The sequence below is a fragment of the Kogia breviceps genome, chromosome 7, assembly GCF_026419965.1.
Source record: "Kogia breviceps isolate mKogBre1 chromosome 7, mKogBre1 haplotype 1, whole genome shotgun sequence".
NCBI lineage: Eukaryota > Metazoa > Chordata > Mammalia > Artiodactyla > Physeteridae > Kogia > Kogia breviceps.
The window spans coordinates 34,585,262-34,599,316 of NC_081316.1; the positions used below are offsets into that span (position 1 = coordinate 34,585,262).

At 36.7% G+C, this 14,055-nt stretch overlaps 1 protein-coding gene across 3 annotated transcripts in view; it reads right to left on the bottom strand.

Annotated features, from left to right (window-relative positions):
* Positions 1-14,055, bottom strand: part of SLC17A6 (solute carrier family 17 member 6) — a 40,042-nt gene that overhangs the window by 12,215 nt on the left and 13,772 nt on the right. For all 3 annotated transcript variants that reach the window (XM_067038084.1, XM_059068237.2, XM_067038085.1), the window contains 3 exons: positions 4,215-4,329; positions 3,037-3,124; positions 2,202-2,288 (listed from right to left, as the gene is read on the bottom strand). In XM_067038084.1, coding sequence (XP_066894185.1) covers positions 2,202-2,288; positions 3,037-3,124; positions 4,215-4,329 — 290 coding nt within the window. The remainder of the gene's footprint in view (positions 1-2,201; positions 2,289-3,036; positions 3,125-4,214; positions 4,330-14,055) is intronic.

Consider the following 14,055-nt stretch of genomic DNA (forward strand, 5'->3'; position numbering starts at 1 on the left):
GCCCTTTTAATTACTGAACATGACAGCAAACACTATTTGGAATCAGATGGTGTATGAAAATTTGGTATAGTGTAGCAGTTATAGAGTATGGCTCTTCCCAGATGAGAATCCTGGCTGTGTCACTCATTAGCTACATCTTCTAATCGGTAACTAAATACCTGAAAATCTCCGCTATGAAATAATTCCTTTTTTTATAAGATTGTTGCAAACAGAAGTTAAAGGAGGTAATACATAAAGCAACTAGCACAGAGGATGGCACAAAATAAGCACTCAATAAATGAGAACTCTTGTAATTTAGTAATAATTATCATTTCTACTAACTGAATACATCTAAAATGCCAGACACTCAGCTAATTGCTATATATGCATTATCTTTTTTTAACTTAAGCTGCCATATGGGTCTTATCTCATTAATTTTTAAAATATGAATATTGAATGTGTGGCTCAAAGACCAAATTATTGTTACACACAGCAAGTAAACAAGTACCATTATATGACATTTTCAGATTAATATTTAAACTTTGTAGCATTCAATGATAAATATTGAGATATAACTTGAAATAATGAGGTTGGTTTTCATGATTCCTTTGTGGAAATTAATATTCTTACTTTAAAGTCACATCACGTCTTCAATTAAGTAATGGACTAAGGCACAAATCAGAGAACTTAATGGAAGGCAATACCAACTTGTAATATATACTCTATAGTAAGTGCTTTAAACCTCTTTGAATTATGGGCTTTTTAAAAAATCAAACAAAAGGTATGGATTAAAATATGATAAAAAGATTTCCCTAGAACACAAAAATATGTACAAGTACATGTATGGCTTACCATTTAGGGCATTCATGAATCCAAAACCCAACCACGGCTTTTTTTTTTTTTTAACATCTTTATTGGAGTATAATTGCTTTACAATGGTGTGTTAGTTTCTGCTGTATAACAAAGTGAATCAGCTATATGTGTACATATATCCCCATACCCACTCCCTCGTGAGTCTCTCTCCCACCCTCCTTATCCCACCCCTCTAGGTGGTCACAAAGCACCGAGCTGATGTCCCTGTGCTATGCAGTTGCTTCCCGAAGTGAGAGAGTAGCACTGACACATACACGCTACCAAAGGTAAAACAGACAGCTAGTGGGAACCAACTATGGCTTTTGAACCAGGATAAGAGGCCCTACTATAAAGTACATTTAGGCCTTCCCTGGTGGCGCAGTGGTTGAGAGTCCACCTGCCGATGTAGGGGACACGGGCTCGGGCCCCGGTCTGGGAAGATCCCACATGCCGCGGTGCGGCTGGGCCCGTGAGCCATGGCCACTGAGCCTGCGCGTCCGGAGCCTGTGCTCCGCAACAGGAGAGACCCCAAAAAAGGGACATTTAATAACATTCTGCAAATACAAGAACTTGCTTTGATGAGAACATTTCAAAATTAGAATGGATCATAGCAAATTTGGAAGCAGCCAGGTCCTGTTCTGCTTGCCATGACTTCATTAATCTTTCAGATTCTCCTGCCCATGTTCAAAAATGGTATTAATCAGTGACAACATCAGTTAGAATCCAGATCTCTTATATTTCTTCTTTCCTTTTTATTAAAAAAGCATCTCTTAGAGCAAGAATACTTTCAAGTAGTAAGCTTCCAGATTCTGGTTAGAAAGTGAACAGAAAGGGAGTTTGGACTTTGGGTTTCGTGTCATTTTTTTCCACTTAATCTTCTTTAATTCTGGGAAAATGTGGACTAAAATGTGCTGCTGCTGCAGCTGACTGCTAATATTTCATCACAAAATTGAATTTTTGCATTAGCACTAATATCACCTTTCAGCTTTCTACCCCTATTGAGCCCTGAGGAAGCAGGATTAGGGAAATGACCAAAAAAGCAGTAGCCAAAAAACAGCAGTGGGTGCTGCCCAGCTTCTTCCTCTTAATCAGTTTTGAATCAAGAGCTAATTTAATTATTTCATAATCAAGGACAACACATACCATACATTACAAAGTTTCCATCAGCAATGTGGTTGCTTTTAAAAACAATAAATAACAGTGTAGAGAAAATCACAGAGATAAAACATTTTCCTTGATCTTCTCAGAATAAAAGGAAAGGAATCTTAATGAAAAAATAATAATTAGCAAACAGTATAGTCACTGATCTATCTTACTGCTTTAGTTTATGCACATTTCTTTTAACTCTATTGTATAGAAATGCAACATACCATAGACATAGAATACTGAAGACCAGCCAGTATACTGTACAAGAATGCCAGCTAAAGGCATTGCAATCACAGCTCCAGCATAGGAACCTAAAGTAGAAGAGAAAATGGGAGGAAGGTAAGTGAAATCAATAAACTTCTTGACTTCATTTCATGTTCCTTGGTTGGATCACACAAACACACACTTGGGTGCATGTGCACTCACACCCATGCACATCCAAACACATACATATGTCTATGTACTTAGCCTTAGGAGTACAAGACTACAGAAGTGAATAATACCTACATACCCAAGACAGATATATAAAAACAATACAACACTATAATTTTAAAAAAACATTTAGGGCTTCCCTGGTGGCGCAGTGGTTGAGAGTCCACCTGCTGATGCAGGGGACACGGGTTCATGCCCCGGTCCGGGAAGATCCCACATGCCGCGGAGCGGCTGGGCCGGTGAGCCATAGCAGCTGAGTCTGCCTGTCCAGAGCCTGTGCTCCGCAACGGGAGAGGCCACAACAGTGAGAGGCCCGCGTACCGCAAAAAAAAAAAAAAAAAAAAAAAAAAAAAAATTTAAAAGACTATAATAAAAATTATTCATGAATATATTTGAAAACCAGATGAAGAAACTACTATAAAATACAAAATGTAAGAAGGAATAGAGGATTTGAGGAGATCAATAATACTTACAGAAATTGAAATGGTGGGTCAAAAAACTTTCCTCACGTATACATACAGACACACCACAAATGGTTTTACAGGTGAGCTTTACCAACTTCCAACTCTTTTCAAAGTTGTTCCTAAGCTTTTACCTGCCATAACTATATCTGCACATAATACTCACCACAAAAGGAGGTGGTTGCCAGTCTGCTCCTCTCTAGAGGAGGGGCCCATTTGCTCCATATCCCATGACATGCTGGGTAGGTGACGCCCTATGATGGGAGAAGATATCCATCACCATTTAGGATGCAGGATCATTGGAAAATAAGTACATTCACTTCTCTGACGCAATGCTGTTTCCTTAGGATGGGCGCAAGGTCTTAGGGAAAGCTGCCACTCATGGGCCTTTCTTTGCTCATTCCATGAAATTCCATTTTAAAAACTTTCAGCCCAGACCGGGTAAGACATGGCCTCTTTTTTAGTCACCTGTTCAAATTCTTCCCACCCTTCAAGACTTCCTGCTACCTCAAGTTTCTTCTGATTAAGGCCAAAGAAAGGATCCTCTATTTCTCAGTTCATCTGCAATTCTGAACAGTTTGAGTAATTTGAGAGACATTTTTGTGAGGTGTTAAACTCAGTTATTCCTAAGTATAAGGAATCCCTACAGAGGAAGGTGACGCTTAGATCCTTGAAGGTCATACTTCCTGAAATTAGTGTCTAGAACTTAAAACCTTTAAAAGATTATTTTTCTGTTATCTTGATCCTATCATTTCTTCTTTCTTTATGGAGAGACAGGAAATTGTTTTCAGTGCCTTAACACTTTATCTGGCTTGTCTACTCCCACCATACTTCATGGAAAGAGAAGGAGCAACAGGTATGTCATTCTCAAGTTTTTAAATGATGTTCTTTCAAAGGCTACAGGCTGATGGACCAAAAGTCAATCATTAGAGTTAGATGCCAAAAGTATACATTCAATGAAATGTTTTAGTGAAAACTCAGATCGTGATTTAAAGCCAACAGGGACTTGTTATAAAACTCTCCAAAGGTATTAATTCAAGGTTATCGCCAGTAGAGGATGGGCTCAAATTTTTTATCACAGCACATTAACAAAAGTGCCTGTATTTTTTTAAGTCAAATAGTCACTAGACATTTCTTTACCACTAAATTCTAGAGAAGTGGGGGTAAGCAGTCACAGTTGTAGTTTGTCATCATTTAAAGACATCTGATTTCTAATTTTCCAATTTTTTTAGTACTCTGTAGACACAACCTAATAAAATATATTTATTTGTAGATCAAAAAGATAATCTTCTGATTCTTACTAGCATGCCAACCTTAAAGTGATGTCATCCTGTAGTTGCATACCTCAACAAGTCCCTGCAGTATCCTAACAAAGATGACACACCCATAATGCACTCTGGCTGCTGATGGGATTAGCATATTCAGGGTAGAGGTAAGAAGTATAGCAGCTCCAAAAACCCTGAAAAATAAAAGGAGTTAATAGATCTACATTTCTCAGATCAAGTTAATTGCAAGCAATTTTAAAGTAGACTGTTTTTTTCTAAAAGAATAAGAATGTTCTGAACTTGATTGGCTAGCCACTGCAAATAGATACTTGGACTACCTTGAATTGCTACATCATTTGAAGCACAAGAAATAAAAGAAGGACCCAATAAATCTGGTTATACTTAATTTTATTCACTTTCTTTACAGATCTAATTACAAATTGCAAATAGATAATTAATCATTGTATATGTTTTTGGTCTATATATCAGTCTACAATGTAAGGCGCTTAAGGGCAAGAGCTTGTTTTTCAGATACACTTTTGTATCTCTAATGCATAGCACAGTGTCTGATACATAGTAGATACTCACTGAAGAGTTGTTGAAGAAATAATAAATGCCTAAATGGAATTGTACCTCATGCGATACCATGAAGTATGGTAAATATGATTCCATTCATCAAATTTTATGAAACAAATCTCATGATCAGCTCCCTCAGGACATGTTTATAATAGAAATCATGATCACTTAATATATCTATCTCAGGTTTGTCTGTCTTTTTGTGTAGATGGGTAGGTGGTGGGATTCTGTCTGAGGCACACTTGTCCTTGCATACATATAAACAACAATTCAAAATTGCTAACACTTTTATCCATTTGCAAGTAAAAATTCCATTCCATCATCAACCAAAAAATCTTCCATAATGCTAATACTAAGCAAGAAAAACATCCCCTTAACTGGGTAAATTTAGAAATATTTTCTGGCAAAGAAATTTGGGGACACATTATATCTAATGAGCTAAGCTGTGTGTTCTGTGCAAGTTTTTTCAAGTCAAACTTTGAGCCTTGGATTCAGTCAAGATTGGTTGCCTCATAGAAGCTCTCATTTTTCCAAGGGCACATTTAAATGTAACTGTTAAAGACATGAGTTTCTGAAAGGGGCCTTGATCATTATTAATCTGCTCCTGAAATTTGAGAAATGGCTTTATGAAGGGCTGAAGTGGATCAGCTCTTTTTCTATGAATCATAGACTGGGCCAAATACATTTACTTGATGTAGCCTAATATCCACTTGTCCTCAATGGCTTCTCTTCAGAGGTATCTAGTCACTCAGGAGGTGAATATTCTGTTCCATTCTTCCTCTGTGCTGTTTGCTGAATAGGTATCTTTGAGTTTGAGTCAAAGAATAACTTATTTCCTAAACATTTAGCACAAAATAGAAACTTTCTATTCCTAGAAATGATTATTCCCATTAAAATGCCACACATGCAGTGATATTAAACTTCTGCCAAATATGGATTTATTTTTCAGAAAATAAATGCAAAAATCCAATAACCTGTCTTTATAAAATAAAAATCCAAAATTGTTATTTAAAATGTATTTTCATGCTTGATTACTTTCAAGTTGAAGGAATTTTCACCTCTTTTAAGACTGAAATCCGCATGTTCTTGTGTGTAAACTCCAGAACACTTTGCAGGTTTCCTTTAGAGCTGAGAGGAACTAGATAGAAGGAAATTTATGTAGCAAGTTTCCTGGACCTAGTGGTAAATGGTACCTGATCCCAAAGCCCAATGAGGAAAACATATTTTTCTCCTGTTCTGGGAGTTTGAATATTGAACATGTGCACCAGAGAGGATGAAGGCAGAAAGTGCAAATGACACAGGAGTTTTGGTCATATGGGTAGGCTGTCTTGATACTGAAAAACTAGTGTTGAGAGTATCTTTCTGTAGATCCATCCCATTTTGCTTATTATGCTTGATAATAATGAGACTGGGGCTGCTTAAGACATCAAGGATAAAGAGAACCAGAACTACATGGTGCTAAAGGATTTTCAAAAGTGTCTATATGAGTTATGCATCCACCCCATTCAGCCCTTTGGAAGAATTCCTTCAAATTGTCATCTATGAACCAGCTGCATTAGAATTCCCTGGAGTGCTATTAAAAATGCAGATTTCTCACTCCAGACTTTCCAAACCAGAATGTGCTAGGAGTGAAGCCTGGAAATCTGTTCTAATAAGTAGTCCAGGTGATAATTTTGCATGCTATGTTTTACAAAAATATAAAAAGAACAACAAAAAACACTGTACTTTTTAAAATCCAGGTTTATCTAACATGTGTCTTCTTTTCTAATACTGTACTTATTTTGAAAGAATGATGCATGATGTTTATTTTCTATGAAAATAGCTTTTAATCATCAGTTTCTTTCTCCTTATTTGAAAGAGTTTAAAATACTGCTATCTCTAGATAAACTAGAGAGAGATGAATTTTATCCATTCTTTAGCTCAAGGTTTCTCAACCTCCATACTATTGATATTTTAGGATGGTTAACTCTTTGTTGTGGGATGTAGTCCTGTGCATTGTATCATGTTAACAGCACCCCTGACCTTTATGCACTATATGCCAGTAGCACATGCCTCCAAGTTGTGACAACCAAAAATGTCTCCAGCAATTGCAAAATATCCCTTGGGGGGCAAGATCACCTGCTAGTAGAGCTGAATCAATTATGAACTATTTGTTGCTCAACTCACACTATAGTCAGAGCTAAATTTAATAAGTGCTTATTTAACTTGCTAGACACAACGCTAACACTTCACATGCCATAAAACCCACAACCATCTAACAACCTAATGACATGGGCATTATTAATACACCCATCTTATAGATGAAGAAACTAAACCTGAGATAAGTAAAATCACTTGCCCAAGTTGTTAACCAGCTCTAGGTAGAGGAGCCTTGCTTCAAATCTAGTCTGTTTGATTCCAAAGTCAGTGGGTTTTGCCACTGGGATTTATACCTAATTATGCACATAATATGTAGTTAGTAATGTGTTTCAGTATTCTAACCGTAAATTTAAATAATCATCTTCACAAAGCTACTTGAAATCACACTACTATTCCTGAGATAAAATGTCAATAGATTACTTTAGATGTTTATTTTCCACTCTTACCCTGAATATAGTGTTTCCAATTATATAATCTGTGACATTTCTAAAATGCTTCCTACTTTTAACTTTCTTAATCTGTTTATAACAATCCATTTTTATTATTAGTGGCCATTGCATCATAAAAATGGATTGACTTGGCTTCCCTGGTGGCGCAGTGGTTGAGAATCTGCTTGCTAATGCAGGGGATGCAGGTTCGAGCCCTGGTCTGGGAAGATCCCAAATGCCGCGGAGCAACTAGGCCCGTGAGCCACAACTACTGAGCCTGCACGCCTGGAGCCTGTGCTCCACAACAAGAGAGGCCGCGACGGTGAGAGGCCGGCGCACCGCCATGAAGACTGGCCCCTGCTCGCTGCAACTAGAGAAAGCCCTCGCGCGAAAACGAAGACCCAAAACAGCCAAAAATAATTAATTAATTGATTAATTTTTTAAAATAAATGGATTGACTTTTTTTCTAACTATTTAAGAATACAATCCATCGAACGTTACAGAATCTAGTCTTCTTTTCTAATTTCATGAAAATGATATCCACATCAACAGCAAAATTCTTGGCCAATATGGGAAGACTTTACACTTTTTCTTGATATACTACATACAGCCAAAACTGAAGCAGCCACTTCATTCAACACTCATTTATGCATTCACACTCCAAACCTCTGTGAGACTATATTTAAGGTACTGTGTTGAGGAGAAGAGAGCTACAATTTACAGAGCACTTACTATACTTTCTCCACCTACATTAATTCACTTAATCCTCACAACAACTCTCTGAGTTACACTTTCTTTTCATTTTATAAATCAGAGAATAGAGACAGACAGTGCAAGAAAAAAGCAAGCAATAGAGCTGATATTTGAATCCAGAACTGTCAGATACGGAAACCTATGAATCTGTGCTCTTTCATCTACATGATGCGACTAGGCAGCTAGAAAAAGGCAAGGATGTCCCTGGTGTAGTAGAAGAGAAAAAGAAAGACAAGCAGCCAAGTGACAACATACGCCAAAGGCCAAAACAAGAGTACAAATGGAAAGCAAAGGAAAGAAAAGTCCATTCCAGCTGGGGTGACCAGGAAACAAGTCCATCAGGAGGAAACTTTAAAGTTGGGCTTTGGAAGATTAATCTAAAAAAGAATGAAGAAATTCCAAAGAGGAAATGGATCAGCAAAGTTTTGAAACATAGAAGAGATTACATTACATACCAAAAACTAGGGCAATATTGAAAATGGCTGGACACAGTAGTACACGTGAGTAGAAGAACATCAGGAGTGAGATGATGAACAGGGAAGTTGTGAGGAGGGTTTGAGGAAATGTAGATAGGATAAGGAAGGCAAGAGAAGAGACCATAAGTCCATGACATCTTAGAGATGATGGAGTTTGGGATGATCATAGAGGGAAATCAATTATGCCCCTAAAATCAAGTAAATATGAAGATTACTGAAGTTGAGAAGAGAGGAAACTATGAAGTCAGGGAGACAGAAGGTGACCAGCATGCATGTAAGTTCAAGTAAGATGAAGGCTTGCAGGGGAGTAAAGTGGCCAAGGCCAGTAAAGTTGGTAGAGGAAAAAAAGATAACATAAATATTGTACAGAAATTTTTGTAAAACTTTAGCTTTATTGCTTAATAACTATGTGACTGGAAAGTTACTTAATCTCTCTAGGCTTCTGATTCCTTGTCTATAAAAAGGGCAGTGCTGTGTAATGGTCTAGAGCATGGTTACTAGGCCAGACATCTGGGATTCAAAGACCATTTCTGTTACTTATTAGTTGAGTGATCTTGAACAGTTTATTTTACTATCTATGCTTCATTCCTCATCTACAAAACATGGATATTTACAGAACCTATGAGTTATTACAAATTAAGCACCCAGAAGAATGTCTGGCATATCCTAAGCATTTAAGAGGTATTAGTTGTTCAATGATTATATTAATCTATTATATTTCATAGGATTGCTGTGAGGCTAAATGAAATAATATACCTAAAAGGCTTAGTCTGGTGCCTGGCACATAAAAATAAATCCATAAATGTGAGTCAGTCAAGTAGAAATAATCATAGCCAATGGTGTTATGCTAGTGTGTGCCAGACACTATTCTAGATTCTCATTTTAAACCAACAACTATATTAGAGGGCCACCACTACTATTCTTATTTCACAGATAAAATAACCAAATCCCAGTGAGTTAAATAAGTTGCTACGGTCACATAGACATTAAGTGGGGAACTATGATTTATAATGACTCAGTCTGGTTGTAGATCCTAGGTATTTAACCACTAAGATCTATTGTACTTTAACAGGGGCAGAACTAATTCTAGCACTAATAGTGCCAACAGCAACAGATAAAATAACAAAAACTCTGAAAGACCAAAACATTATTGAAAGATGGATTGTCAAAGCAGTGGGGAGTGAGAGCAGAATTCTACTCTGTCCTTCCTATGGTTTGTTTGCTTGTTTATTTATTTAGTATAGTTGACTTACAACATTATATTAGTTTCAGGTGTACAACATAGTGATTTAATATTTTTATAGATTAAACTCCATACAAAGTTATTATAAAATAATGCCTATAGTCTCTGTGCTGCACTTACATCCTTGTAACTTATTTAATTTATACCTAGTAGTTGGCTTTGAAGTAAGTAGTTAAATGGAGAGGCTCATTTCAGGAGGGTTGTCTTTTTATGAACAAAATCTAAGTTTCACAAAAGAAGTGGAAGAAATAGTAAAACTGAGTATGGAAAAGAAGTTCTAGGATATAACATAGTTCAGCACTACGATTTCCAGAGTTCCTCATGTATGATCATCACCTTAGGAGGCTTGTTCAAACACGGAGTGCTGGGTGCCAGAGCTTCTCATTCCCTAGGTTTGCACGGTGACTGAGAGTCTGCATTTCTAACAAGTTCCCTGGTGATGCTGATGTCGCTTTTCCTGATATTAGAATCATTGATTTAGCAGTACTATGCTAGATATCCCTCCAGCCATCACAAAAGAGACAGATCTGGGGCAAGAGACAGGCCCAGAGAGAACAGAGCTTATCATAGCTGAAGTAAGAGCCTTACCTTTTATTATAGAGGAGAATAGCATGGGTGGAATGGAAACACCTGCTGAAAAGGACAATGTCCTTTATAAAATACAAATCATAATTAGATCATTTGATCAAGACCCAAAGTGAAGTTCTTTGACCTGGTTTTGACTGTCTTCATCAACCAAATTGACCGAGCAGCTGCCATATTTTTCTTGGGGACATATAAACAGCATGACATAACATTAGTTAAGAATACACGTTCTATGGTTACACTGTATGAATTCAATTTCCAACTCTGATTTCTTACTGTGTCTGACCTTGTGCAAGTTGTTAATACTTGAATTCTCTAAGCTTTACCTTCTCCATTTGTAAAATGGAGATAATATGTCTTCATAATTCAAGGGATTATCATGAAGAGTAAATGAATCAATTATGAAAGGAGACAGTATCTGGTTAACAGTAAGTAGTTTATAATATCAGTTATCATGATATAGAAATTCCCTAACATTCAACAGAGTTTTCAGAGAAGTGTTATTCTCTGTCTTTTTCTTCCAGAATGTTTTTGTCCTAATTAATAATGCTATTTCTGTGACCATGGATTCAAAGTCATTCTGTATTATCCTGAAATTCTAGAAGCTTAAAGTTCATGAATTCTAGCTGCCATTCTGAGGGCATATAGAATTGATTAAAATGCGTCAGCCTCTCAATCTGTGCCTCAATAGTCTACCTAAAATACCTGACAGGAAACAAACAAACAAAAATTGACAGCCTTCTTCAGATCAATTTTACTTGTCTTGGAATCCCCACAGACTTGCCCCCAACACCTACCCACCATACACACACGCATGCCTTTCTTTTCCAGCTAATTGTCTCTCTCAGATATTCCTAAAGCACTGTAGATCATTTTTATAAGACTTAACCCAAGATATCATGTGTTCCTCCATCCCCCACGTTATCTGTGTCTCTTGGCAGACACAGTCTAGGTCTTTGATTTCTTCAAAACTCCTTGATGGTAGCAGAATACTTTGCATATGGCATGCTGTTAAGAAATGATCACCAGTTACTTTTTTATAAAGATTTTAAATCGAGGGAAATGAAATCTTCCCTTCCTGAGACATACGTAGGTGAAAACGGGTCTTTTTTTCTTTGAGCTTTCTTTATCCCAATAGCCTTAAAATCAATTGACCATTTATTTGTTCTTGAGTTTTTAATGGGGACAAACTGCTGTTCTGGGTATCCTAACAATTCTAGGAAGCTGAGTTACTCTCATAGAATAACTGTAGGATGGCAGCTGTGGACTATAGAATTTAGAGTACTCCTGTGGATAAATCCTCACTTGAAATAGTTGCTGAGTTCAAGTACATGACCCAGTCTGGCATCATCCTTAAGTCTTCCAGACAACACTGTGGAATCTCCTGAAACCAATTGCCATTACACTTTCTGTTCAGCACAACAGCCTCATTAGCTTTTGAAACCACTGTCTTTGAAACTCTGCTTTCAAAATTAAACTAGGTGGTAATGCTTCAGAGGTGATATATTGTCCTCTTAAAGAATCTCTCCATTTATCAATATTTAACATAGTTGTGTATGTTGTATTATGCTTGATAGTCATCGTTTTTATTTCGCTTGATGTTACAAAAACAAACAAATATAAGCATTGAATATATTTTTGATATCTCAACATAAGGAAATAGATTACATACTAAGAAACATTTAATATTCATGTGAGTTTTATTTTCCTTAGCACCAGTCTCTGACACGCAATTGCATTTCATGGCAATATTGCCCTGAAAGTACTACCCAGCATTATCTGTTTTTCAAGTTTATCAAAAGACTTGTCTAAAAATCAAAACTATGCAAATAAATAAATATTTTAAATTATTCCACAGCTGTGCTGCTCTTTCCTATGGACCTAGCCCAGCACCAAGTAATATAGTAATTTTTAAAAAGAGACTACAAAATAGATTTTTTTTAAAGAACATACACACAGGGCTTCCCAGGTGGCGCAGTGGTTGAGAATCCGCCTGCCGATGTAGGAGACACGGGTTCGTGCCCTGGTCTGAGAAGATCCCACATGCCGCGGAGCAACTAAGCCCGTGAGCCATGGCCGCTAGGCCTGCGCGTCCGGAGCCTGTGCTCCGCAACGTGAGAGGCCACAACAGTGAGAGGCCCGCATACCGCAAAAAAAAAAAAAAAAAAAAAAAAAAAAAAGAACATACACACAAATCTATTCAATAGGAAAAATATATTTAGTAATCTTTGGGAAAATGACTCTGCTATTCTGTGTTCAGTTCTCTCACCAGTAAAACAAGTATAACAATGTCTGCCTTATAGAGTTGCTATAAGGCAGAATGATGATATGTATAAAAAGTTTAGTGATACATATATTTATTATTCTATTTAATTCTAATTGCATCTGCCTCCTGAAATGGAAAACAAAGGCAATTATGAAGACAATTTATATTTCATATCCTCTCTCTTCCCACCCCCAATACAAATGTACTGTTTAGGGTGAGGTAGAAATTTTATACCTGAATGATCTACTTCACATTGATTGAAAAGCTCTTCTGATATTCACTCACCCCTCTCCACTTCACATAATTAGAGTGTCTCTTCTGTGTTTCCATGCAATGGAGCTGGCTTTCTATTTTTCCTCATTTTAATCTAAAAGCTAGACTTCTGGACTCTTTTAAACTATGGATTAGGAGAAAGCTGTCCTCTACTCCATCATATAAATTAAACAGTCGTGCTATTGCTTGACTTCAGGAAGCTCAAAGAGGAAAATTTGTGCTGTTTTTTAGATTCATTTTTACAACTTTTTGTCTTTTGAAATTCCATTGTGGATTTTTTTCAGGTGCATTTTTCAATGCCTCGCCATAGGTTAGATGTTAAACTTTAAAACATATCAAATAATAATGTAGTTTATCTGAGAATGTTTTAATGAATTGGTGTTATAGAATAGACATTTAAGACTCTATTCAATATAATTAACCAATTACACATTTGTAAAATTAATCCAATTTCTGATTTATAGCCTGGGTTTTCCATTTGTTTTGTTTTTTGCTTTATAATCCATTTCAGTTAAGAAACTCACATAAGGTCTGATCACTGCATCATCCAAATAAAGGTGAATAATGTGAAGAAAAATAAAGAAATATTATATTTTACATTAAAAAACTTTTTTTAGAAATAAATTCCCCCAATTAAATATTTTTCCATTTTTAAATAAATTTTTGATTTTCTGGCTTGTAAATCTAGGTTATCTATAATATTAGGCAGTATTTATATCAGTATATGTAATATCAGGCAGTATATTTATGTCAGTACCATATATAAAAATAAACCATCAGTGAAAGTTCTAGCAAATTACACTAATTTTTAGCAATAAATGAAACTAATATATTGCTTTTGCTGAACAAATAGTCAAACTATCTAATTAGTAATTAGATAAATATTGCTGAACTTGAAGTTCCAAATAATAAGATGAATCTCAACTAAAATGATATTTTATTCTGTTTAAAGCCCTTCTCCTTATAATTGGCAGCTAAAGTGCTACCTTAAAAACCCACTCCTGGGGCTTCCCTGGTGGTGCAGTGGTTGAGAATCCGCCTGCCAATGCAGGGGACACGGGTTCGTGACCCGGTCCGGGAAGATCCCACATGCCGCGGAGCGGCTGGGCCCGTGAGCCGTGGCCGCTGAGCCTGCGCGTCTGGAGCCTGTGCTCCACAACGGTGAGAGGCCCGCGTACCGC